This window comes from Corvus brachyrhynchos, unplaced genomic scaffold, assembly GCF_000691975.1.
Source record: "Corvus brachyrhynchos isolate BGI_N302 unplaced genomic scaffold, ASM69197v1 scaffold5, whole genome shotgun sequence".
In the NCBI taxonomy this organism is placed as follows: Eukaryota; Metazoa; Chordata; class Aves; order Passeriformes; family Corvidae; genus Corvus; species Corvus brachyrhynchos.
The window spans coordinates 11,382,798-11,409,812 of NW_008238321.1; the positions used below are offsets into that span (position 1 = coordinate 11,382,798).

Below are 27,015 nucleotides of genomic sequence, written 5' to 3' on the forward strand. Positions count from 1 at the left end.
CGGGCGAGGGGAGCGGAGCGACCGCGGGACACAGCCCTTGGGGCGGCCGCGCAGCTGAGATGTGTGTGTATATATATATTTAATAGCGAATATGATATATATTTTATTATACGTATGTTTTATTATGTTTTGTAGTCCAACAGTGTGAAAATCTACATCAGCTACTAGTGAGGGTCCAGCTGAGGCCATAAAGGTGATTGAGGGGTCTGGAGCGTCTCTCTTAGGAGAGACTGCGGGGGCTGGGGCTGGTTGAATATGATATATATTTTATTATACGTATGTTTTATTATGTTTTGTAGTCCAACAGTGTGAAAATCTACATCAGCTACTAGTGAGGGTCCAGCTGAGGCCATAAAGGTGATTGAGGGGTCTGGAGCGTCTCTCTTAGGAGAGACTGCGGGGGCTGGGGCTGGTTTGTCTGGAGAAGAGAAAACTGAGAGGGATCTCATCAATACACATAAATATGTCAAAGGTGGGTGCCAGGAGGCTCACAGAATCATGGAATCACAGAATAGTTTCAGTAGGAAGGGACCTTAGGGATCATCTCGTTCCGCCCCCTGCCACTCACCAGACCAGGTTACTCGGGGCCCTGTCCAGCCTAGCCTAGAACACTGCCGGGGATGGAGCAGCCACAGCTTCTCTGGGCAACCCGTGCCAGAATGGTGCCAGAATGGTGCCAGACTCTTCCGTGGTGCCCAGTGACAAGACAAGGAGCAGTGGCCATAAACTAAAACACAAGTAGTTTCACCTCAGCATGAGGAAGAACTTTCTTCATGGAGGGTAGCAGAACACTGGGACAGGCTTTTCAGGGTCATGGATTCTCCCTCCCTGGAGACATTCCAAATAACGTTCCTGTGTCACCACTCCAGGTGACCCTGCCTTGGCAGGACGGTGTGACTGGGTGATCTCCAGCAGTCCCTTCCAACACTAACAATTCTGTGATTCTGTGTAAACTTCCAAGAAAAAGAAGAAATTATTTCTTCAATAAGAAGCACGCTGAAGCACTCTTCAAAAGAGCACGCTGCCTCTTCAGAGTCTTGAATCCCTAAAACAGGACCAGCATAGTTCAGTGGGCAGTTCAAAGAGGCATCTCCTCTTAATAATGCTCCAATGTTCTCTGTAAAAAAAAACCAAAAATCCAAACAATAACAAAGAAAAATAGGAATAGCCATCCAGGAATAGGATTTCCAATGGTTGTAGAAAATGGGTAACAGCTTATTCCAGGTAAACAGTGGTGCTTTGCTGGGTAGCAGCATTTCTTTAAAATATCTTGGTTTACATTGTTTCACACCCTGTTTGAGGAAATAGTGTAAGGACTTTACTGTTACAGAATGATATACTGAAAAGTTCCCACAGCAGAAGGTTATGGATTGTTTGAAATTTATGAAAAGGATCCTCACTACAATCTTTAATTTTCCTGTTTAAAATGTGGCACAGACATTGAAATCTTTAAAGAGTTTACATAATCCTGGAAAGAAAAGAGAACTGATTAGTACTTGGTATTGAGTTTATCTTTTTTAGTAAGGACCCACAGTGTGACAAAACCAAATTTACTTATTTTCAGAGATTAGGAATCAAAGCCTGTCCTCTTACAACACTGTGTTTACAAGTACAGCAGTACAACTCCTTGACAAGCTCCATAGCCTCTTATCACTTCCTAAGAGAAGAGGTTGTATGTTGCATTTGTTTTATAGATCTGAACTCTAACAGAATAATTATTTTTAAAATACTGAATAATTTTTGGCATCAAATAATGTTTGATGTAACCACCGGTGAGTTGCCTACTTGAGGACACGTTAAAAACCCAAATATAGTACTTGGAGAATTTGTACTGAAGACAAGAGCGTTTGGCAGAACTCCCCAGATCTGTGGTACCAACTGCAACAGGAGGGGAGAAAGGGAAAATTCATAAATACAACATTTGCAGCTGCAGTGCTGAGGCACTTCCATCACTGCACACACGTGTGAGGTCTGAAAACTCAGACATGTCTCAGAGCACTGGCTGGACCAGCCTGTTTGGCACAGGCTTGACTGAAATGTGGACATTTAATATGTCAGATCTCAACACTTCTGAAAGGATGAACAGTGAAATAAAAGTAGCTAATAAAAACACTGACAGATGCATATCTGGAATCTATTTTAATAGATACATTAAAGGCAGAGAGATGACATCCATTCTCTCCATTCCCTTCTCAGTTCATGCAGGATATATTCAGAACTTGTTTGTGATCTAAGTTGTTTTTTGTGACATCTGATTAAGTGTTAAAACATGTCAGGCCCCAATTAAAGATACCCTAGGGCAGTTTCAGCTTGTGCATCAAACCAATGTGATTTTAACTATAGCAATGGCTATTCTATGATAAATCAATACAGTTCACTACCATATGCAAGGGTTAAAAGTTATTGAGGAAAGCAGTACCAAAAAATATTACGCTGCTGTATTTGTGACATATTAGCATTTTCCACTGTTTTCATGTTTCTCCTTCAGGACTTTACTTCTGGCTTCTCTCCTTTTCTCCTTGTCCCTCAAAGAGAAGATTACAGATATTAAGTGAGATATTGTTAAGTATTTGTAAGGCTAATTATACCAGCTAAAACATTAGAAGATAAATGCTATGCTGTTGCCAGCAAAGCAAGAAATCCATCAGTCAATTCCTCCATTTAATACTTCAGTGTTTAGTCACTTGGACTGTGAGTTCTGAACATGCCTGTGTTCCTGCATCATGAGGGCAAGAAAATCCTCTCATTAATCCGGATTGGGAAAGCAGACTGATGCTGAACAGAAAGGGGCAGGAAGAGACAGATGGACATTGGTTGCTTTCTACTCATTGCAGAAAAAATGTAATACATTTTGTGACTATCTATTTTTGGGTACAAATAAAGAACCAGATGTGAATTGTGATAAAAATATCCTATGGTACAAAACTCCTACGTGTCCTGATGCCAGGCAAGGTCTGGTGGGGTCTTTGAGGTAGTTGCATAATTTTTCTGTCTAAGGACTGATAGATATGGAAAAATAGTCTGATAATGGATCACAGTCTTAACTAAAATATGAAATTATGGATACCTGGATAGCACACAGATCTGTTTTGCTTTCTGACAAGTTTGTTATTTATCTGCACTTTCAACAGCATTTTGTATAACAATGCACAAAATACTCTTTCTGAGGAGCAATTCCAGATGTTCTGGGGTACCAATAAAAGAAATTTAACTTACAGTGGAGTTTTTGTTTATTCTTTGCAGACCTGTCTTTTCTATCCAGTTTCCCTCCTGCCTTACTGGAAAAGGAAGTCAGATCCCTCACCTCCAACAGCACTGGAGTAAACAGTCCCCAAGGCTGTCCCACATCATATGGCATGGATGAGAATATTTTACTAATCAGGACTCTAATGTTCTTAGCTCTTCTTATCCCATGCCTACAGATCTTGCTTAAAAATACAAAACCAAAATACGCACACCAAAAAAACCCACAAATTCATCAAAAGCATTTAAACATTTTCCCTGAAATAAAGAGAGCCCATTGCTTAAAGTTGTGTACCAGCCTGGAATATCAGCCTTTTTTGAGAGAAGAAGGAAAAAAAAGAGGAAGAAATCACTTGAAATTTGATTTCTTTTCTAAGGAGGACAGTCTACGAGGGGGAACAAGGTACTGCAGCTGGATGACTGTTCCTCGACTGCCATGAGGAAATTGGCAGTGTCCCACTGGGAAGCAGCGTGTGGTATCTATAACCACAACACAGCACGAGCCAAAATACCAACAGTGCCCTATGGGCAGTTACCTGCTCAAGTGACACATTCCATGTGACTGTCGATTCCTTGCTTCTCTCTGAGTGTCATTTGAGCGAGCCAGGCCTCTCCCACAGCCCCAGGTTCGATGGGCTGGCACACCTCGAGCAATGTCTCACATCTGCTCCAAGGGGGACAGCCAGTGGGACTCTGACAAGGTCCCAGCCTAATATGACAGGGCTGCAATTTGTGTTACTGGAAAATAAAGGAGGGGGTGATGATCCCTAGGCACAGCAGTGAACTGGTAAACTGAATCTGCCTTAATACAGCACGTAATTGCCTCTGGAATATTTGAGCAGATTATACGGAGGCATAAAGGGCTGCTTAAAATTAAGGAAGGTTGCCTTTTTTTTTTCTGGTTTTTTCTTGTGGTTTTTTTGGGGTTTTTTTGGTTTTTTTGGCTAAACATATCTTTGGAGCCTCACACTGAGGAGCTGGTTAGCTCTGATGTGTGACAGATTGAGATCACTGGGACTCAAACATTCTGTGCACTGTACAAAACCTGACAACAGCCATAATGCCAGCTTTAACAGGGACGGTTTTCAGACACTGTGGATGGGTAGTTGTTTTCTTCCTTTCGGGGATTTAGAGATACCACAGATGTGGCACTTACCTCAGTACCAGGTCATAGGGATATTTTCTCTCCTGCTGATCCAGAACCAGTAGCCCTTTTCTCTTTTCTAAACACAATTCTGAACATAAATGTCTCAGGCACTGAAATAATAAGCCAACAAAAGTATTTCTTTCCATCTGTTAACTCCTGAAGACTCCTACATCCCATCACAGGAATGAAATGCCTCCTCTCACATACTGCTGGCCAGGGTCACCTGTCACAGGGCTCACAGCACTCAGAGGAGCCAGGCCTACACCAGAGTTGTGACTGTCAGCAGTTGGATGGTTGGATGCACATCCCACAGGATGCATGGCACTGCCCAGCAACCATCAGAGGAGTCACAAGTGGAGAGGACAGCTGCAGTTCTCACAATAAGCAGATAACAAAATTATTATCATGATATATATTCAACAGCAGATTTATGCATAAATCTGATTTTTTTTCATTCTCAAAGAACTAAAAAGAATGTAGGAGAAATTAAGCTTGGTTTAAACAAACATTACCCACATCTACAAGCAGCAACATTTCTCTAAGAATCAAATCTTTATACCACATTTCTCTCTAGTATATATTTCCCCAAAATCCTGATCATGCAAAAAGAAAGGGACTGTGACACATTTTTCCAATGAATGCATTCCAGTGAAAGTGATCACGTGCATGTTGTATGCAATACACATCTGCAGAGGGGACAGATGCCTGCTCTGAGGGGTTCTATGGTTTGTTTCACAGAAGTGAAGTGTCCCTGTTTCAGTTTCCTCTTAGCACTGGCAGTGTGCAGGATTGTGAATGGATGGCAGATCACACACACGGATTACATACCATGCATACTAGTGCTCTCCGTGCCTTTCTCCCCTTTCCATCTATTCTTCCCACAGAAATTCAGTTTCAACAGTTTTGATGGAGGTGTCCCATAAATCCCAGATTTTGTAGAATGGGCTTTTCCATCAGTGACCTTTACAAGAGTTATATTGGCAGGAGTAAAACTGCTTTTCTACAATGCTTGCCATCCAAATGCTCACACCATCTCATGAAGCAAACAGGATTTGCAATCTCACCGTGAAACAAGTACAACATAAAGTCAGTGCTCCACATTTACACCTCCTACACTACTCTTCTAAGAAATAGATAAGTCCTTGACCAAACATAAATGCAATGCCAAAGTTCTTAACATAATTATTAATTTAATAAAATATATAAATAATCAAGCAGTTCAGCTATTTAAAAGCACTTAAACAGCACAGATGGCACAAAACAAAGAGCTCACTCCTGCTCCAATTAAAAGCTAAACTGTGACTCACATAATTGCAAACGGAATCACTCCCAGGTATATTGACAGAAGAAGATCACTTTCAGCTCATATAGATTTTTGAAGGGCTTGGTAGAGCTAAGTCACGTATCTGACCTAAGCAGCTGAACTGGAAATGCTGACTGTCTTCTTGACACGAAAACACTCTCCTGCAGCTTCAAAAGTGCACACAGAATTCAAGTCAGGCAATTTCTAGAAATCAAACAACCTTTTAGTACTTTCACATCTGAGCGAGGCAGAACTTTTAATGTGAAAACACAGATAAATCTTTATAATGCATTTGATCCACTGAAGTATTTTTTGGTTTTAGTGGACATTTGCATGTATTTGCTGGGATTAATAAAACAAATGTCTTCCTATTTAAATGTATGTCTCAATCTCCTGTTCACATGCAGAAAAGGAAATGCACCTGGAGAAGCTGGAATCTTACTGTGAGGATTAGAGAAAAAAGTGCCAGGCAGCTTGCAGCAATCATAATTCTTTGCTCATAAAATGCAGAACTAAAGCATGTAGTATTATCTGTAACATCATGTCACACTTGCCAGGGTTAGTTATAGACAAAGGCAGTTCCCAGAGCAGCAGATTGATGGAGGGGGAGAGGGAAAGGAGGGGGTGAGAAACGGCTCTCACTGCCTACTTTGCCAATAACAAAGCCCTGAAAATCAAGTTAGCCCCTGCTGCTGCAGGAATTACAGAATATATGGGACTGTGGTGGGAACTGTTACTCCCAACAGTAGCAACAGCTCACATTCACCTTCCCCAGCAGCAGCCAGGCTCTTCCCCCCAGCTCTCCCTCCCATTCCTATTGCTTCCCCACCTGAGCAAAATTTCAATTCTCCTTTCAGGGTTGAGAAGCCAGATATAATGTTTGCCATAAAGAAATACAAATTACAGTTTGAAGGGCATTTACTACAGTACAGCCCTGAATGAAAAAGCTAAACTTTTCAATCTATGCATTGCCTTTTTTAGTCTAGAAAAAATAAGACTTTTGCAATGGCAAAATGGAAAACTCTGCCATGTGTTCATGGTCTAAAATAATGTTGAATGCCATAAAAATGTATGTTCACATGCAGAGGATTTTTAATATATTTTTTCCCCCATTGTTTAAAATACTGAGGTGTGGCATGACAAGCTAATATTAGACCTGTAAGTCATATGCTGATAAAACACAGGAAAGTATCTATGGTTTATAATTATGAGAAATTCCTTATTCTAGGTCTTGTGGAAAAAACTGGATTGACAGTCCAGTAGTGTGTAGGCTCAGTGAACAGTTCCCCCTTAGTATTCCCAGGCATACACTTCAACCCCACCTGAAGTGAAAGGGCTGTCTCTTGATGAACATAAGCAAGTTTCCATGGTGCATTTTGTCACATGAAATACTAATAGTATTGCCAATGCCCTCAGTGTCAACAGTTCTGTGTTGAATACAAACAGCCATGGGGAAACTACGTTTTGTAGAGGTGCTTAAATTTTAAGAGCCTGTTATCACTTCTTGTCTGAGCAGGATTTAAACCAGCAGCCCCAATACAAAGTTATTTTATTGCAACAGCAGTAACTTTTAGTGCAGTTTCTACTACACCACACAGAAGGATAGCCCCTCTCCAGGGAATGTGCATCTGAAGTAGAAGAAAACCCAAGAAATGGACACAACAGTGTGACCAAATTAGCCTGTGTAAAAAGCACTGGGTATCAGACAGCAGCCTCCAAATAACATTCCCCTGCTACCTGTCCCCCCTATAATTCAAGTTCCTCCCTAACACAAGATCCTGTATTTCAGTGATTTTCTCATGAGACAGATAAGCCATTTCCAGTTTTTAAATTTGGACTATTTGGAGGGATACTGTGTTACTTGTTAGTGATGAAGCTATGGAAAGGAGATAGTTCTCATCATGATAGCAGATGAAGGTCTTGCTTGTAAGAATTTAACCACTGTGCACCCAGAAATCTCAGAGCCTCTTGATTCTACTGTTCATGCTGAGCTGACACTCTTTTATCTTTAGCATCTTTGTTGTAAGCTCCAGGACACTGAAAATCAAAGCAAAGAAAAATATTAAGTCCTTTGACATGCCTTGCTTTGCAATCTTAAAGACTTAAGCATTTAGTTTGCCTAATTGGAATCTAAACTTTAAGCCCGCCAGTGCTCTTCTTAAATGTTAGCCTGCCAAAATGTTAAAACCCAATGAAAGTTAATGGCAGTACTATACTAAATAGCATTTATCAAAGTGTTTGTGGAATAAAATCTTATATATAGCCTGGAATAGGCAAAACACAGAGAAAAACCAAGAACATGTTCCAAATAACAATGCAGTAATTGATTGGTGTTACATGGGGTTTTAAATATACCTTTGTTATGTTTGGCTTTACAATAAAGATAAGATAAAGTGTTTTCCCCTTGATTAGATTCAGAGATAGTCTAACCAAGGTAGAAGACACCTTTGTAATACAGAAAAATTATTCAAGAATAGTTATCTTTGTATTCAAAGCAGGAAGAGGGTCCCATAGTCCTCCTTCTCTGTTACAGGTGATCTGCACTTCTGTTATAAAGTTACCTCCAACTGAAAATATAACTTACCTCAAGCTTAACACCTGTGGGTTCAGAAAGGCAGGTGCAGTGTAAACACAGCACACAGCCAGATGCCAAAGCCGCTCAAACAAGGAGCACCTGGAAAGCAGAAGGCTTTATTGTCTTAGTGTCACGCTAAAGTTCAGCTCTAGAAGTCTTACCTACACCACCCCAAAGTGGTGCAGCAAATTCCAACAGTTGAATCCTAACTGCATTCAGCTCTCAAGAGATGTCACTTCCAGTTTAACATACACAGCTCCAAAGAGAAGCATTTCACAGGGAACAATGGACAAGAAGCCCAAGAACTCAGGTGATCTTTTCCCAGAAAACTCCTCCCTTTGGCAGACCTCCAGAAGGAACAGGTCACACCTGAGAGGGAGCTGGGCTAAGAGCATTTCCCAGGTGCTTCTGGGAAGGTCTGCTCTAATTTCAGCAAGGGCATCATAGCAATTTAGTTCCCCTTACCCCTATCTCAGCACTTCAGCTTCCCTCTCTCTCCTTCAACAGCTTATGTCTTGCTGGTGTCACTGGAAGCAACAGTATTTGCAGTCTGATAGGGGTAAGTTCTCAACATTGTCTTGACCATGTGCAAACTCTCCCACTGTAATACATCCTTAGACATTGCCAGTGTGACTTGCCCAGTGTAAACTGCAACATGCAGAAGTAAAAGGTTAAACCACTGAAGTATAGGTACTAACAGGCCTTAATTCCAAATAGGATGGGAATGGCAGGACAAACCATTCAACGGTCCTACAGTCTGGATAAAGATGCTAATCCACCCCAGTGCTACCTCCTTTCCCACTTGCAGCTCTGCAAACAACATTGTGCTGCACATAAAGGTTGTGACCTGAAGGTCCAGAGATGGAGACCCCTACCTTAAATTTCGGCAAAGAATATGGGAAGGAAGGAGAGGGAAAAGCTCACTGTTTCAGACTACATTTTACACAAGCTAGTGCTTAGCACAGTGTAATGCTACTGGACAGCTGCTAATGCCATCTGACAGTCTTCCTCCATTACCTCTTGCTGTGGGTGAATCCAACATCCTCCTGGCTGTTTGTCTTGGTCAGGCATGTGATTTGAAGCATGACTTTAAGAGTTGGTTAGTAAATTCACTGCAACCCACCCTCAGAATAGAGGCCTGATCCTGGTGCATGCTGTGAGACCTCACACCCCACTGGTGTGTGCCCTTCCCCTAAGCAGGAGCGGGGAGGGCTCCACTCACCGCTGGGAGCCGGGGTTTGTCCCTCCTGGGGAGATGCTGCACTGCTGCTCTGTGTCCCTGGGCTGCCAGTTCTGGCTCCATCCAGTGCCAGCCCCAGGCTCTGGAGCTGGGATGCATCCAGATGCTGTCGCTGCGATCCCGTCACCATGGCGGCGTTCTCGGGGCCCAGGTTTGCTATTTGTTCTGGGGACAATGCCTGGGAGGAACAAAAGACAGAAAAATTCGTTTAGGCTGTCAATTATAGAAGGCAGGTAAGGAATCAGAAGTCAGCACTGCCTTGCATTTGGAATGAGGGACAGCAGCCTGCAACATTGTGTTGCTATAAAAGAGCTCAATAGAGCTTTAAAAAATCCTCTGTATTCATTTACTTCCCTGACCACTCATCTCTCTGTCACCTTTCTCTTTGATGCTGGGAGCTGACAGCTTGAGAAGCTTTCTATGCCAGCACTGTATTGGACACTTCTTCAGTATATTGTTGGAGTTTAATTTTCCAGCCATTTATTTTCTGATTTGTTCAAAGACTGATGGCATTGTGCATCCTCTTGTGTTTTCATTTATTTTCTCTTGCATCTGCTCCCAAGCAGCCTCCCTTGAACTTACATTTGACCTTTCATTATAGTTAGCAGTAGAGCAATGAGATGAAAAGACCTCATGCTTTAATCTCATTCTTCAATTTTTCTCTTTTAGATTGAAAATCTTCCCAGTTTGTTCATATTAAATTTAAAAATTAAACATGGTAGTCATAATCTTACAATAATTATCTTATATAACAAAGCAATTAACCAGTTTGTAAAGCCTGCATTATTGGGCAGGCTGGATTGCTTTAGTTCTAGTTAACATTCTGCAGTCACAAGCATTTTAACCCTCCTACACAACAAGCTTTTTTTCTTGCAACAATTCTGCATCCAGGTTCTACTTTGGAAAGACAAAATCACCCTTGCAAGTAGGTCAGATGATGGAGCAAACCCTTGCCCATTTTTCATTGTCTGCCAAATGGTGTGCTGGTTTAAACCGAGCAAACTCGTGGAAATGCCTACAGGTCCAGACATTTTTGAATTGAGCATCTTCTTAACTCACTTGAAGTCCATAATACAATGTAATTTTTCATAAATCAAAATCTGAATAGTTTATACAGTTGCAAAATGAGGCCATAAAAAACCTGTGTAAAACCAAAACCTGCTTTGAATCTTTCAAATACAGAAAACTCTTCCAAAGTGGTACCCTGCTTTTTGTTAATTACTTTTTGTAGTCTCATTATTACCCTTACTAACAAAAATGTTGTTTGATAGAAATTCTACAAGATATATAGAGCTGTTTTGCAAATAAATATTTTCAGCAAGGACATTTTAGGTTTATCTGAACTGTCAGTGGTACTGTGCACAAACAGTTAGTGCTCAAGGAGATTTTCTCTTTTATGGGAGCTGACACAGTTAACTCTCTGTTTAGCTCATCTGTCCATAAGTACATTGCTTGCCTGAGCATCTGAAAGAGACCAGCCCAGGCAGAGTATTAATCTTGTCACTAAGTCAAAGAAAGTCCGGGGCAATGATCTCAGGATCCCTGTTCTAATTTCTGGTCCACATTCAGTACTGCTGTAATTAGATGTAATTCCTTTCTGATCTGTATCTGCCTGTACAATCTGTTTTTCAGAGCTAACTCAGGAGAATGGTGCCAGATTTTAGGTTAATAAAACAGCTCTTACACAGCAGAGAAATCTGTAGCTATTACAGCATCCTTGCAAATGTTAATAAACAGAGAAGACAACTCAAATCTGAATAAAATGTTGGAAGATACAGAGTCCATTCCCTGTTTTGTGATACTTGCTTTTTCTTTGGGATGCATTCTGAAGGATGAATAAAGCTTGCCTAGCATATTTCATGGGCATCACAAATACAGTGATACAGCTGAAAGTTAATGTTTCAGATCCTTGATGGTCTCTCACTTAACAGACCATAGAAAATCTTTTGCCAAAACCCAAAATCTATAAATCAGTGCTGCAGTTTATTCCTACTAGAGTAGAAATTTAGTAACTTCTTCAGTAATCAGGCTCTTACTTGGAAAATTTCAGGAGGTATATGTCTTACTGCTGATGGCTGGAAATATGGCATCAAGCTTTTATCAAAAGCTTTTAATTCATCCTCATTCAAACCACCTAAAAAAAAAATCAAACAAAACTTTGTTAATGTTCTTTTTATTAGATTTCTTTTTAAGGTAATATAAACTTTAAGCATTTATAAAAAATATATAATCAATGGTTTATTCCAGGGCATTATAGAGAGATGATGGTTCTTTTTATGTTCTGTTTCTTTCATTATATTCCAGCATTACAAATCATCTGACCTTAACCATTGACATGTAATGTACTTTACCTGAGTTATTTTATCTTGGAAAAGAGAATTACAAGAACCTACAAAATCATAAGCAGTGTTACTAGGGAATGCTTGTTCACAGTCTCTTCTGATCCGAGGTTAGGGAGCATAATCATGCAATGGGAGTGACTTCTTCACCCCTTAGGTGGTTATGGTGGGGAATCATTGCCACAGGCATCGGGGATGCTAAAATATACGAGAGTTCAATGTGCAGTTAAATGATAACAGGGAAGCAAATTCAGGAACAAAACACGGGGTGACCTCTGGCTCAGGAAATCTCCGAGGCTGCAAGAGCACTCTGGAGAAGTATCCCTTCAGGCTAATCCTGCCCTTGTGCTCTTCCCGGGGCAGCCCATTCTTTCCAGGCAGGATGCTCGGGCAGCCAGAGCACAGCTCCTCCCAGTACAGCCTGGCTCACAAAGAGTGACTGGCTCTGGAATCCTGTTTGGTTTTGCCCTCCTTGATTTACCCTTTCCGACTTACAGGACCCAAGTAACTTCAGGCTGTGCTTCCCAAGGTCAGTTTTGACCATATTTACAGAACCTTACAGAGAATACCACTTCTCCTTAGTGCTTCTGAAATTGCTGAATGTCTGTGCCTGCAGGTGACTCCCCTCTGGAAGAAATGTCTTTTGCCAGTCTAGAAATCCCCAGCTCCGTGAACCCGTCTCTTAATAGCAATGCTTCACAACCATCACCATCTGGAGTAGTAGTTTTGTTACCTGCTATAGTACCAATTTCCTGTAAAATAGAGCCATTCCAGCTGGTAGCAGCACCAAACACGGACTCTGTCATCTTCTTAAACTGCCTCAGAACAGGGGTGCTACAAAACAACAGGCCAATTCTTGCAACTGCAGCACTGCAAAAGGCAACAAGGTCAACATTAGATGCTGCAATTACATGCAGTATAAATCGGCCTGGAATATACTTAGCCTGCTTTAAGAAGATTGTAAAACCTGTTTTCAATTTAAAATACACGTACATAAATTGCATACAAACATTTAAGGTTTTGAACAAAAACCTGGATTTCTCGATGCAATACTTAAATGGTGGCATATAAATGGCAGAGGAATACTATAAAACAACATGTTTTAAACTACTGTATGCTTTCCATAACAGTGACTGCTTTTCTAAAGGCATTTAAAATGCAAAAAGCTGTCCTTTAGGCTCTGAAAATCTAAACAGAACAAAAAAAGCATAATAAATTTTATCAATAGAGTTACTAATAAATATTTCATTAGGTATAAAATGCAGTACCTGAATTCAGCAGTCTTTATGGATTTGATTTCTGTGGAATTCAAAGCACAGAGGATTGCTCCTAGTCCAACTAAATCAAAACTTTTTAGTGTGCCGATGGTCTGGCCAGAGTCTTCTAGAAAACCTTGCAGAATAGCTCTTTCCTACAAAACCAGTAAGATAGCATACATGAAGAGGGTAAATATAATTTTGTTACTAGATGGTTAAAACCTTACCAGAAGCTATGGAGCATAAATATATATCCTGAGTGTCCCCAATGGATGGCCATGGCCTTCAGGAGGAGCACTGTCACCACCTATATGTGACACTAAACAGGGCACTGTTACCCAACCACTTGCTAAGTGCAACTGGTGTGAAAACACTGAGTATTTCTTCTGCCAGGTCACAAGGAAAGCCTTCACCAGAAGAAAAGGTGCTGGATTGCCTCACAGAATCAGTTAAAATCCTACAAGAAAATATAAAATACCTAAGAGGATCAGTATGTAATTTTTATTGTTTTTAATACTCAGGATGACTTGTCTTATTTAAGTGCCATATATCTATCAGTGGTGACTGTGTCTAGGATTAATTTTCAGATATGAATGGGATATTGGTACCAAAGTGCCTTTCCAAGCCAAAGTACTTTAGGATGGTGCTCATTCTAAACTAAGCCTTTAAAAACTGAGCCCAGCTCAAGCCTGTCACCAAGGCATCCTCCAAAGCCAGTGAAAGAAACAAGCATCTTCCAAGATTTCTTAATCTATCCACAAAGCTGAGCCTCAAATAACTAGCTTAACTAGCTGCCTAACTGCAGGATGAATCTCTTTTAAATAGGTACTCTTACTGACAGTAGGAAACCTCAAAAGCAAACTGGTTTTGTATAAAGTCCTCCCAAGGGCTTCCTTCTTATGGTGCCCTTCAGAACATGAATCTATTAAACAGATTTGTGATATTCTGCCAGAACTGCCACCATGCCAGCATCTGTGGAGCCACAGAGCCCTGATGGTGTGGGCCACAAAGTCAGAAACATGCTGCCAATTGCATGTATAAATAAAATGTTTTAACTCTTATGATGAAAGTCCCATTGACATAACTAGACGTTATCCAAGGAAAGGAACATGAGAGGAGTATATCTGCCAAAAAAGAGCTTCTAGGGCAATGCTGGGGTTGGGACACACTACTTATTCTGTGATTGTCCTTGGGAAGGACTAGTACTCCTAGCAGTAGTGTCTGTTCCAGGGCCAGTGTGAGAGGAGCTGCTGCCCTCTTTCCACTGCTTGGTGGGCAAGTGCTAAAGAACACACTCAGCCCCACCCTAATTAACAGTGATTGATGTTGTCTTGGCCACTTCCCCAGGGAAGCCCCCAGCCAGGCAGACACCAGTGCTGACCTACCTGGCCACTTTCACTGGGGTCACAGCTGCAGAAAAGCAGCAGGGAGTAGTGTGGTGTTTCCTAGGCAATTCCAGGACTTCAGTCTCAAAGGGCGTGAATCCAGAGCCTTTCACCAGGACTGCATTCACTCACTCACTCACTCGCTCACCTGGGTAAGAGTCCACTCTGTTTGCTGACTCAGAACAGAAACGGTGTCAATGGAGTGCAGATCCAGCTCTGTGATTTCCTGCTCAGTGAGTGCCAGAGCAATGCGGCCCAGGGAGATGATTTGGTAACTCCTCCAGTCTGGCAGCGACCCCCAAACCTTTAGAGGAGAGCATTAATAACTGTTAGATAATTATGATTCTTCCTCTATATACACACCATTCCCAAACCCCTTGGTTTAAAAGTCCTAAAACCTGAATATTCCTCTTTGCACACAAAAGGCAGAGCTAAGGTATTGTGAAGGTTTTTGAGGTTCTACACCAACAATGGTCAGTTCATCTAAAAATGCTGCCATTTTTACAGCTTGGACTTGTTGATGAGTCAGAACAGAACCTGCTGGAAGTGTGGCTGTAGGAGCAAAACCACTAAGAACAATAAAAATGGGAATCTGTGCCTAGATCCACACTGTTATACTGCCAAGAAAGCAGCACCTGGACTACCCAGGCCTCTACCCAGCTGCAATCGCTCCAGGGGACTGACTTCTAAGTTGCTTTTGTGACCAGTCACCCTGGCTCAGTCACTGACAAGGAAAGACAAAGTAGAGAATTGAGTAATACCAACAAAGAGCTGGTTCCTAAAGTTCCTACTCCTAGTTTGTGTTCATATAATGTTAAAATAAAAAATAATTTAGATGTGTTTGTACAGATAGAATTAAATCTGTAAAGCTTTGTAAAAAAACCCCAAAATATAAGAAGGGGCTCTTCTAAACCAGTACCAATGTATTTAAACTGACAACTTCCCCTGCTTTTGACTTTATGTGTGATAAAGTTACAGTGATTGAAAAGCTGTCACCAAGCAGCCCAAAGGAAATTTTGATATCAGGAAAAGTTCTGCCTGAATAAAGAATAATAGAAGTCCATCAAGAGCTGAATTTTCAGCGGCCAGGACTGTCAATTACATTTAGTTGACAATGATAGAAGATGATAGACAGTGGTCAGTATCTCCCTGGATGTGGCCAATTGCCTTTCCAGAAAAAGACACTGGATTTTGGCTGGAGGAAGTGACTTGAACAAGACAGGCATCCATTTAAAAAAAGGCTCATTTTAAAGCTCTCATGAATTTCAGCTACTCTACTTTGTGTCAGTGAATACATGACAGGTTTCTAGTACAACATTGTGCTGCTAACTCCACTTAGAAAATTACAACTAAAAGCCCACGGCCGGGTGTCTGAGTCAGAAAAATATTTACTCCATTTTCAGGATAGCTACAATTTAAGTTTTGTTCAAAAAGTTAGAAAGGACAAAGCTAGTTGGGACTTGCTGAAGAGCATCTCTGTAGTTGCCTACTAAATAGTGTCTGCACCATCAGATAGACATGAAGCTGTACAACCTCCAGAAAATAAAGAAGTAGGGCTCAGGACTCTGGACCTCTGGAATTAAATACTCCTTACACAGAGCTGCAGGCTCTCTGCTGTTCATACCAATGTGCATATTCAGCGCAGAGCAGCCTCAGAGCTGCCAGGCTGCTTTTCCCAGCTATGACCCTTGGGTTAAGGATTTGTTTAAGAGATGCATTGCTGGACTTGTACCTCCCAACTGAGTTTCCACCAGATCTTTTATGTTGGTTTTACAATGTCATAAAGGGTCTAAGTCTGGGAAACTTCAATCTTTTCCAAAGAAAATAGATAGTAAAAAGCATTAGCCCAATTTTAAAGCTTTTAATTCTCTAGCTTAACAGATACATTAAACACATGCAGGCAAAAATACGTCTGTTTCCTGATCTAGGCCATAAACTACAGAATTTGAAGTACTTCATAAATAGTATTATCTGACAGTGCTGGGTGAAATCTCAGGCAGAATGATATAAATAACACAACACATGAAACTGAAACACTCCTTTGTCCTCATTCACCTAGAGACTACAGATCCATACAGCTGTCACTGCTGCAGAGCTGGGAGACCTTCCACTTACACGTGAGCTAAGCTTCTTACTTTCATTAAGACACAATCTGATAACCAGACCTTTTGAATTAGTTTGGAACAATGAGTAGTACAGGCTTAATAAAACCTTTAATCAAAGATGTTAATAACGTAACAGCATCTTATGCATATAGTTTCAAAAAGCTTTGCATGTCCTGTTTCATTTCTCGTGCTTTATGTTCAGTGTAGCACCACCTTGCATTTTGCAAATTAATATACAGGAAGTCTGTCTTTGTCTAGCAGAAATCTGTACAAACACTCAGAGAATAAACATACTGCCATTCAGTGCACTACAGATCTGTGTGTCTTTGAATATAGCCAAAAAAGTGAGTGTATCAACCTTGCTGGCAATCTCCCTACAACTGATACCACTCTGTAAGCACACCAGTATGTTGTTGCACTGCTGTAAAGAATATTAGTTCCCACTATCCCACGGGAGCACTGTTTTTATCTTCTTCTAGAATTACATTTTTTCCCCTTTTCCTACCCACCTGTGTCCATGCTGACAGAGGGAAGCTGTCTTGGGAAGAATACATTTGCTGCAGTTGTCCTCCTGCAACAAGGCAGCAGAGACACAACTGCAGAGAGTCACCATCTGCTTGCAGAAATCTGGGCAGTGCCACTGCTCTTCAAGCACCTGCAGTTCCACTGTTTTAAAAGCTGAGCTTCACTGCTAAAAAATGCACAGTTGGCCTTATTTACCCCAAATCCATGGTCAGCTCCACTACTGGCTGCAGCTGCTGGTTAAACAGATGCTGCCCAGGCCCATGTTGTTCCCTGCTCCCACTTTCCTCCAGAGGTCACAGCCCTCAGGTCTCCAAGCCTCTTGCACTCTCTACAACTTACAGCCAAGTGCAACTTGTAAATGCTTCCCAACCTCATTCTGTCAGAATGATCTGATGGGACCTAAAAAGGACTTTTAAATGTTGGATCATTTTGACAGAAAGGGATTACAGAGTAGGCATGCAGAGATGGGAGCAGAGAGCAGATAACCTCCAGCAGAAGCTGCTGACAGGAAGCTGAAGCCAGGCTGGGGCCAGTAACCTCTTCACCTTTGGGTTTTCTGCAACCAAAACAATTTGTCTTACTGCACCCTAAGGCTTTTCCTTGCTGAACCAAAACTATGTTTGGGAATTTGCCTATTCCCTGGCAGTGCAGGCAACCACAAAGCAGCAAGAGGAGGTCACCCCTAGGGAGAAGTGCAGTGGCAACAACAGGGATGGAGTGAGGTCTGACTTCTCTGCCAGCCCACACTGGCCCAGGCAGGGCCACTCAGAGCCCAGACCAGGTACAGATGCCCCAGACCCAGCCAGAGTGCTGACCTGCCCCCAGCACAGTCCTCTGACCGACTCTGCTCCTGGTAAAGACAAACTGTAGGTGATTTTTTTCCTCCCTAATATTTCCTACTGATGGATCTGTCCCTGCTTGCAACAAGAAGGTGGAAGAAGGAGCTTTTTTCAGCCAATAACTCCCTTTCAGTCAGTTTGGGTTTACCCCACTGTAAGCTCTATTTAGCATCGATGTAGACAGTTTAACATGCCAAGCTTAATTCTCAGCAGGGCAACCAACAGCCCCTAGTACTGCTTGCTGATTTTTCATTTATGAAAGGAAAGTGAGAAGCCAGCAGAAAAGCAATTCAAAAGTAAAAACACTTCACTTTTCCAGCTGCCAATAGCTCAGAACTACTTGCCTGTTGACTCTAAAGCAAGGGCAATAGTCTTCTATCACCACCTCACATTATTTTTCCAATAAACCATAGATATTCTTGTGGCAGTAGTGACATTGACATAGCACAGTTATTTTAGAACTGCATAGTTCAATAACACCAAATCAAATTACAGATTTAATTTTCCTTCACAGACAGGATAGTTACCTGCTTGGCTTTCTCCTTCAAGGCAGTCAGCTGGGAGCTGTTAAAACCTGAGACAGCCCCAAGAAGTTCCACATTTTTGTCAAAAGTCCCTGGGTCCATGCACTCCAGTTCTTGAACTGACCAAAAGACATTTGCTTCTGCTAATTTAATTATTTCATTTGAAGAAGGAGCTCTGGTTCCCAGGCAATCTGAAAAAAGTCAAAAGAGTTTTCATCAAAGAGACAACAAACTAAATCAAAGCAATATTGATATTTAAGAGAGCAACAGACTATGAAAATTAACTACAGCTGATGTGATATTGATAAATTAATTATTTTGTAATTAAATAATTAAAAAAATATTTATATTGTTCACGTCCTGGATATAAAACCAGAATTTGCCTAATTTGCAAGACATTGGTTATTTTCTTTGTACTCCAAAGGCAGTGCATGCTGGACAAGAGCAGACATACATTTCAGAACAGTTACAATGCAAGATGCCATAATAAAACGAAAATATGGATCTGTGCAATAAGAACAACCAGTATCTTGCAAGTTTCATTCAAGTCTAATTCTCTAAAGGCATCAAAACCCAGGCAAGAGCTCGTTCTGAGGTAAAGCCACCATTTGCTGGGAGCCTTGATTCAATAAGAGTGAAATGCAAATGTTTGGGATGACCCTGGTGGAAGTTCACCAAAAAGAGCTTCAGCTGAATAAACGCCACGTTCAAATAGCAAATTCAACTCAACAGGAAAGTAACAGACATGAGAGGTCCTTGCACTCTGAAATGCCCTGATAGAGATATGTCTTGTAAGACTTGCCTGACATTTAAACAAGGTGAAGAGAGGAGCTGGATGTGTCAGAGAAGCACGGTGCTTGTTCTTTATGTCAAGCCTGTTGTTAAAATGTCAGGATCTAGAGAGGGCTGTTCACTTACCACAGAACGGTTTGGACAGACAAACTGCCTTTAAAGATCTTATTTACAGTCAGCTTCCAGCCCTATGCATTATCCAACCAGACAGTTTCCATTGTGTGTTTTAACAAATCCTAGTCTTTGTTGGCATAATCTACCTCTAATGTTGATGGAAAGCAGAAATTAGAATCCTAATGTGGTTGTTTACTGCTCCCTCTCCTGTCACTAATTTAGGAAAACCTTATTAAATAATTATCTAAACCAAATAATCCCTACATGTCTTCAGATACGGTCATTACCAGTAAAAAGCATGGATTTCACAGATGCTGTGCCTCAGCTAAGCTCCCCCAGATAAATAAATTAAAGTGAGGATGTACAAAGTAGATTTGTACTTTGAAAGGAGGCAGAGGAGGGATTTATTTGCATCAAAGGAAGCTGCAGTAGTGGGTAGAACACTGAAAAGATTGAATCTGTTGAGCAAACGAAAATGCTGTTCAGCTTCCACTGTACCAGCTGATGTTCTGCTCTCCCTTTACCTCCCTCTTGTGAAGCTGCATTGTTTCCCTTTCCCCTGCTGCAGAAGGTCAGCTTTTCTCATGTAAATACTGCCCATCCAGACACAGTGCAGCTCCCTTCCCCAAGTCATGAAAACCTAAGACTTTGTGTCCTTGAAAAAAACCCATTGATTTTATTATTTTTAACACACCAGATACACTGGTGCGATTACACAGGGAAATACTAATTAGATTTTTGATGTGATGCCCCTTTGCTCTTCCTTTTGCTATACATGTAGTTTGATGAAAAACATATATACACATTATATTATAGCATCTCAGTGCTTGTGGTGAGAAAGCTGAGTTCTTTCTCCAGCACTGCCACTGCTCTGTGGTAGCATCTCAGACACACAGTTCCCAAGTCTTGCTTTTCACGTTCCATCTTGCCTGAAGCACCTTAAAACCTTTGTTTTTAATCTTGATATAGACACAGATGTAAGAACTCTGTCACTGGTAATTGCTACTGTTATTAATATTAGCTCACAACTGTGAGAAATGCAAAATAGCATTGGTGGCATAAAAAGCATCAATGTCATTCTGGAGTAATTTTCGTAATACCCAATTTTTTAGTGATTTACAAATCAGTAATTAAACCTCATTCCTTATTGAAACCACTGTGTGAATTTGATGGAGCTGATGAGATTATGTTTGGTAACAGAAGTTCAGTACCATGTTTGGACTGCAGAAGCATTTCCTAGAGTAGCACAAACAATCCCTCAACTTCCCACCTCCCACACTTTCCCCCAGCTGAGCTCATGCACCCCAAGTGAAGACTGAGGAGCCTCCACAGCCTTAGAGCCAAGTTATCCTTTGACAAAGACCATCAGCTTTGCTGGCAGGTTTGTATTGGTCTTGCAATGCAGATGAGAGAGCTCTGCAATCGAACTGGACATGAGCTGGGGTGATTAGAGAAGTCTTTGGGATTCATGTAGATCCAAAGGCTTAAAAAAGCACACATAAGGACACAGACAGACTGAAATACCTGCTGCTGAACCTTTGGTCCTGTGGCCCATGTCTAAAGAAATATGGCTTATGATCTGCTGATTTACTTGTTGAAGGAAGAGTGAATTTCATGCATACAGGTGAACTAACACCCTGCTATTTCACCAGCTTGATCCTGCTTTTTTTAGAGCCTGATGATTGTGTAATGACTCCTCTGATCAAATTAGGTCATGTTTTGTTTCAGGCTATGAAAAAACACAAGTCTTAGAACTCCTTCCACCTCTCTCTGTCTATGAATACAGCATTGTAAGAGGCAAATTCATTCCCAGAGACACATAGTCATCATTCAGCGTTCCTGCTATACAAGCACTTGGATTTCCATCATGGCCCAGGGCTTGCTGAGAGCTTGAATCTCTATTCTGCTAGGCAGAAAACCAGTGGGGGGATTTTCAAAGATAAAGGCAGACAATATCAAACTCCTTGAATTTGTTTGGGTCTAAATTCCCATTGGTGCTTTCAAAAGCTTTCCCCACAGCAGGATTGTTTTCCATGGCACAGGATGGTACAGCTTACAAATTCTGCCTGGGTGAATTTCAGATAAGAGAAAGAATAGTTATTATAATAATCAAACATAGTCAAAGTATGTACCTTCTAGAAAGAAAATGATCCATTCCTCACCAGAGATTCTAATAGATTCATTTGGTTGCTAATTAAAATACCTTTTAGACGATTACAAACTTTGTCCATTTGGACGGAAAAAACACAGTGCCACCACTGTCAGATTTAAGAACAGATCAGTCACCATATGCTCATGTCTGGCAAAGGATTAACTATGTGCAATCTTTTGGCACGAGGGTAACTTGTCACCTTCACAGGTTTTTAGTTCAAGGGGTTTCAATTAGATTACAAAGTAAAAATAAACAAAACATTAAAAATAAACAAACCCCTCTAATTCACATCATTCATCATTTTCCTTTGTGCACTCAGAAACATTTCAGGAAATGCTTAATTATGCAATCCTGTAATAAAAGTGTTTCAGCAATTAGTCAGTGCATCATACAACTCTGATGAGCAGCAGAATGAAGACTCCCAACTGCTTTTTGCCAGAAGTCTTTAAGTTGCTCAATACTTCACTATTATTGTCTGGCTTCTCAGAATGCATTCGATGACAAAGTGAGACAAAGTCTGTTTGAATTGCACCATCACAGCCCCAAATGGCAGCACTTTGAAGAGGCCCCAGGTGCAATACTGACCAGCTCTGCTGAGAGACAGGCGGATGCTGCCAGTGCTGTTGGAGACTGACTCGAACACAACTGATAGAAGAAGCTCTTCAGCTGAAGAAACTGGTCCAATTGTCTTTGCTATTTGTAAGATGATATCTGGGAACTTCAGAAGGAAAGAATAAATAAGACTTCTCTCTCCCTTTCAAAACAAACCAATTTGTGGAGAAAGACTTGTGCAGCCCTTAGCAAAGCAGGGGTTAGTAACAGCTCAGCCTCGTCCCATTGTGCAGACGTTTCAGAAAAGAGTAATTGGCTGCTACTGAAAGGTCATCAGCACACGTTTGAGGGGGAAAATATTAGGAACAAAGCAAATTCTGAGTGATTCTCCCTCCTGTATGCCCTCTCAGCTTCTGGCAACACCTGAGCACTGCCTGATTGGCATCTGTGTCCAGACACTGTCAATGGAGGAGCAATGAGTTCCACCATTTTAATATGGGCTTTATCTCGCTTGTCTAAAATTTGCCAGGTAAGTATAAGAACTGAGGATAGGGACCCAATTAAATTATGAGAAATAACTTTGACCTGTTTGCCTTCTTAAAGCTTTTTTGACCTCTCTCCTCCACCCTGCCAGACACCTTACTTTCCTTTGAAGAGTCCTTACTTTCCTTTGAAGAGTCCTATTCTATCTGGTCAATTATAAGCATTATCTCCAGTGGAAAAGCTGCTGTGTTCACATGTTTCTGCTGAAAAATGAATCTCTCATCCAGTATGGTTTACTCCTCTGCATTAAAAAATTAAGATTATATGAACTAAAGAGGGCAAGGAAACTACAAAGTGCAATGCTGAGGCCATCAAATATCGTTACTTGTACTATGTTGGCCCCAGGGCAAAGGGCCACATGAGTAAATGCTAATTTGATCAGTATGATCCCATTAATAACAGGATAAGAAACACAACTTTTATGATTGGAAGGCAGGGGGATGGAGTAAAGAGCACTGCAAGGTGTAAAGTACTAAAAATAAGTCTGTGTCACTATAAATGTCCCTTTTTTTTCCTATGTGACAATGTATAATTGTCATTGTACACATGCAAATAATTGCTTATAGTAACATTACTCTCAAGAAAAAAAATCTCATTTGATGGAATCAAGCATATGTGAAATATTAACACAAGGTTCCTTGACAAAAGAATTATTTACCTAGTTTAGCATTCAGGTTACATAATTTAGACTGCATTATGACATTCACAAATCCAAGTTCTAAAATACCTGTTATAAATTTTAAATTTTTAAAAAAAGCATACCTTTTCAGCAAGGACATTTAATTCCTCTTTTGACAGCAGAGCTATGAATGGTCCAACATCTAATGTTGTTTCTGCTGTCCAGTTGTTTGAAGAGCTGAAAAAAATATTTTGAAAAATTATATTAATAAAGAATGTTACAATAAAAGTAATACTAAAACTTCAGTGTTTTTATAATACTTTATCATACAGGAAACACAGACAGTTCTATGCCAATGTGATGATTGATTGTTACTAGCATCAGATTGTATTTTCTTATCTCTCTGGGCATAGGGCATCAGTGGAACTTGCAATATAATCAGAAAAACCCTTCAAATATGGTGGTGATGGAGCTCTCCCTCAATAGTCAAGTGTTCTTAGCATTACAGTGTTTGAACAAAGAGAAATCATTCTTTCTTTGAAAGAAAACTTACTATTTTCTGTCAGTTCATATTGCAATAGTAGTCTGCAAAATGGTTATCAAAAGAGAAGTAAAAACATCATCCAAATCTGACAAATGTCAGTCAGCCCATTTGGTGGGTGACTTAATAAAACACTTGGATAAGTAACTTTAAGCCTGACAGAGCCTACAGAAGAGGGTAGCAACTAATATGGTACTAGTTCTTGTTCCCACAAACAACTTTATTTGCTTTGTTGCTCCACTATGAGGACGTTTAAATATTTTCAAAATTAAATAATATAAAATAAAGTAAAATCTTATTTAGCACCATGTGCCACGATTCAATAAAACCGATCTGCATCAAGATCAATGCAGGGCTGGGATCTGGTGGAAAATACAGTTATCCTATCACAGAAAAATGCTGACTAGCAGGAGGCTGAACAGCATCTAACGTGATTAGGTGGATCAAGTGGCGGACTTTGGGGTGAAGGGGTGGTTAGAAACTGTGCATCCAGTCTCCCTTTTCAAATGCAGGTAGTTCTGAGGGACAATGCAAGAGAGAAACAGTCTATTCTTGTCAGACAGAGGATGGCTTTGTTCTTTGCCTGGCTGATACTGGTGAGGTTCCAGTCGCTCGCCTAATCTGAGACCTTAGTGACACCCAACAGGCTGCCAACTCTGCTGCTTCAGCTGCTTGAGCTTTATATCCCTCTTCTTCTCTGCTCTCTCCTATGGTGAGAGGTGCTTGCAGTCTTCTTTCTTTGTCTTCTCACACCAGCACACCGAGTATCCCACTTCCATTTTCCCATTCTTTGCATTCCTGTGCCATTCTCTGCCTGTAACCCCCTTCTCTTGCCAGGCCAGCAAGTCTATTTGCCTGCCCCCCTCAAACATTACACTTTCTCTCCTTTTCCTCTGGGACTTAAGTCATGCAGGGTGTCCCTGGGGTTGTATTTTGTTCCACAGTTATCACATTACACCCAAGAACAGAAATGTCATTCTAGTGGACAAGGCCTCGAGCCTGGCCAGTGACAGAAGCTGCTTTGTGCTGTTTTCACTGCAGCTCATCTGGGCAAAGCAAATGCTTGGTATTTGCATGGTGTAACCACCAGCATGACCCAGGTGGTGTATCCAATACCTTACCCATATAACTGAAGGAGTTTGTATTTAATTTCAGTCTTCTGCTCATGGCTGAGCTCTTGGCAAAGTTTGAATTGATGTAGGGCTGCTGCCATTGCCTTCAGGGACATTCTGCCATGTAGAAAGGCTGCAGGTAAGTAGCAGATTAGATTTCCAAGGAGGTCAACATCATATTCATCAGCAATGGAGCTGTTCTGAAACAAGAAGCATTTGCCCTGTTGGCAGAGCTAACCTTGGCTCTTGCCCTGTATCACTCAGCTGCATCACAACTCATTTAAGCCCTAAGGAATAAAGACAAAACAGTTTGCACTGGCAACTTAATCTACAATTTCTGCTGAGACTGCCTTATATTTTTTGTTTTACCAATCCAGCTGGTGATATTTCATAAGCACTTCTCAGAGCTTTCCGTATTCTTTATTCCATACTGAATCACACAGAAAGAATGTGACCACCCAGCACCTGCAGAAGCGGTGCAGTTCTGTCTGGCAGCACAGCCCTCACCCGGCCCCTTGCAGCAGAGGGGCCCCAAGCTCTTGTTGTTAGAAGGCTGAGCTCTGAGGGGTTTCTCAAGCAGCTGCCAAAACACTGGGGATTATACAGCTGGTAGTGTGTAAGGACAGGAATAGCCACAGCTACATCAAAGAACTAGTTTCCCCTAAAAACTGGTGAGTGCTGCAGCTCCCAGACAGCAGAAGTCACTAAATCCTCCTGGTACCACCACCTCTCTCATGGAGCTCCCTGTGCCACAGCAGCTCTGCTTGGACTGGCACTGCTTGGAGCCAGGGGAGCAGCTCAAGATGCAGACTGGTCAGCTCCAGGCTGTCCTGGCCAGCAACGACAATTCATGAGAACACTTTGTAACATGCATGGAATCAAGGAAAATTGTTAAGGAAGGTTTCCTTAAGCAGCAAACAATAAAGTTGAACCAGTACATAAACCCCCCAAAGAATACAGATGGACAGGTGAAGAACTCGGGTAGGTGGTGACTCTCTCCACCTCCACGGTGTCTCCTCCTCTGCTGAGCCCTCCCAGCCATACCCACCAAGCACTCCTGCACTTTTTGCAGGACAGCATCCCTTTTGTGATGGCTTGGATTCAGAAGATCCATTCCTGCCTTCCCCAGACGTTCAAGGAAAGGGATGCACAAAGGGCCTGTAACGTACTCCAGGTACTCAGAACTGCAGAAAGAATTCAAACAAACAGTCTCAGAATGCAAACCTGACCTTCATACACCCACAGCCATACCCATAAACATCTGTGATGACAGAAACATTTAGAGACAAGGCTGGACTTGAAAAATCATAAACCAGACAGCCCAGAAAAATTGCAATTATTCCTCACCTTACTTCAACATCCATCTTCTTCCAGTTCATCAGGACATGAACTGAACTCCAAAAAATGGCTAAGAATTATAAATAGCTGCAAGTGGATGAAAGAGCTCTGAGATGCTTTAACACCATATAAAACAAGACTGTCTACAGTTCAGAAACTTTTCCCCTTTCTCTGTTTCATTAGGAATAATTCTCTGATGAAGATGTGGTGGGTGGCCTAAGGACCACAAGCACTTTTAGAGTAGGTTTCCTTTTTATCAAAGTTCCAAAAATCCTGCCAAAGTAAACAAAATTATGCTCATCTCCACACAGAGTGGCAGACAACCTTTGCAAATAAAGCCACAGCCCACATCTGCACTTGCCTTGCCAGGGTCTGTAGACAACAGCACCAGTGACTTCTGATGGCCCTGAACAAGCAACATGCAATTGTTGCCAAATAAGTGGGTGCTGCAGTTTGTAGGGAGCTTTGCATTAAAGTCTTTCTATTACTATTTCATAGTTGTTAAATAGAATAGAGCCTTTTCAAACTGAATACTTTTCTTACTTTTTCAATTAAAAATTATTTCACAAAAAGAATGGTTCTCAGTCCCTTTTATCACCTTAGGCACATAGACAGAAAAAGAAAGGAAGGAATTAACAAGTTCTACAATTCAGGAGTTCTTATCAATATGCAAGGTTTTCTTCTAAGAAAGAAAGCTGTCACTGAAAAGTTTTGCTAACTTACACAAATGTCTTAAAACACACTGAAATGTTTTTAACCATACAGAGCAAT

General features: G+C 41.2%; 2 protein-coding genes across 5 annotated transcripts in view; both read right to left on the reverse strand.

Moving 5' to 3' along the window:
• Positions 1 to 18,630, reverse strand: part of KDELR2 (KDEL endoplasmic reticulum protein retention receptor 2) — a 31,147-nt gene extending 12,517 nt beyond the window's left edge. Inside the window, exons 1-3 of the mRNA XM_017734159.1 lie at positions 18,588 to 18,630; positions 374 to 383; positions 48 to 54 (exon numbers count right to left, since the gene is read on the reverse strand). Coding sequence (XP_017589648.1) covers positions 48 to 54; positions 374 to 383; positions 18,588 to 18,615 — 45 coding nt within the window. The 5' untranslated portion in view covers positions 18,616 to 18,630. The remainder of the gene's footprint in view (positions 1 to 47; positions 55 to 373; positions 384 to 18,587) is intronic.
• Positions 2,125 to 27,015, reverse strand: part of OTOA (otoancorin) — a 41,305-nt gene continuing 16,414 nt past the window's right edge. For 3 of the 4 annotated variants that reach the window (XM_017734155.1, XM_017734156.1, XM_017734154.1), the window contains 12 exons: positions 25,955 to 26,090; positions 24,916 to 25,106; positions 23,397 to 23,490; positions 22,125 to 22,257; positions 18,485 to 18,672; positions 14,637 to 14,792; positions 13,116 to 13,258; positions 12,581 to 12,717; positions 11,545 to 11,642; positions 9,491 to 9,686; positions 8,734 to 8,916; positions 8,279 to 8,367 (listed from right to left, as the gene is read on the reverse strand). In XM_017734155.1, coding sequence (XP_017589644.1) covers positions 8,777 to 8,916; positions 9,491 to 9,686; positions 11,545 to 11,642; positions 12,581 to 12,717; positions 13,116 to 13,258; positions 14,637 to 14,792; positions 18,485 to 18,672; positions 22,125 to 22,257; positions 23,397 to 23,490; positions 24,916 to 25,106; positions 25,955 to 26,090 — 1,612 coding nt within the window. In that variant the 3' untranslated portion in view covers positions 8,279 to 8,367; positions 8,734 to 8,776. Of the gene's footprint in view, positions 7,731 to 8,277; positions 8,368 to 8,733; positions 8,917 to 9,490; positions 9,687 to 11,544; positions 11,643 to 12,580; positions 12,718 to 13,115; positions 13,259 to 14,636; positions 14,793 to 18,484; positions 18,673 to 22,124; positions 22,258 to 23,396; positions 23,491 to 24,915; positions 25,107 to 25,954; positions 26,091 to 27,015 lie in introns of those variants that run through there. The other variant, XM_017734157.1, reaches the window with a different exon arrangement.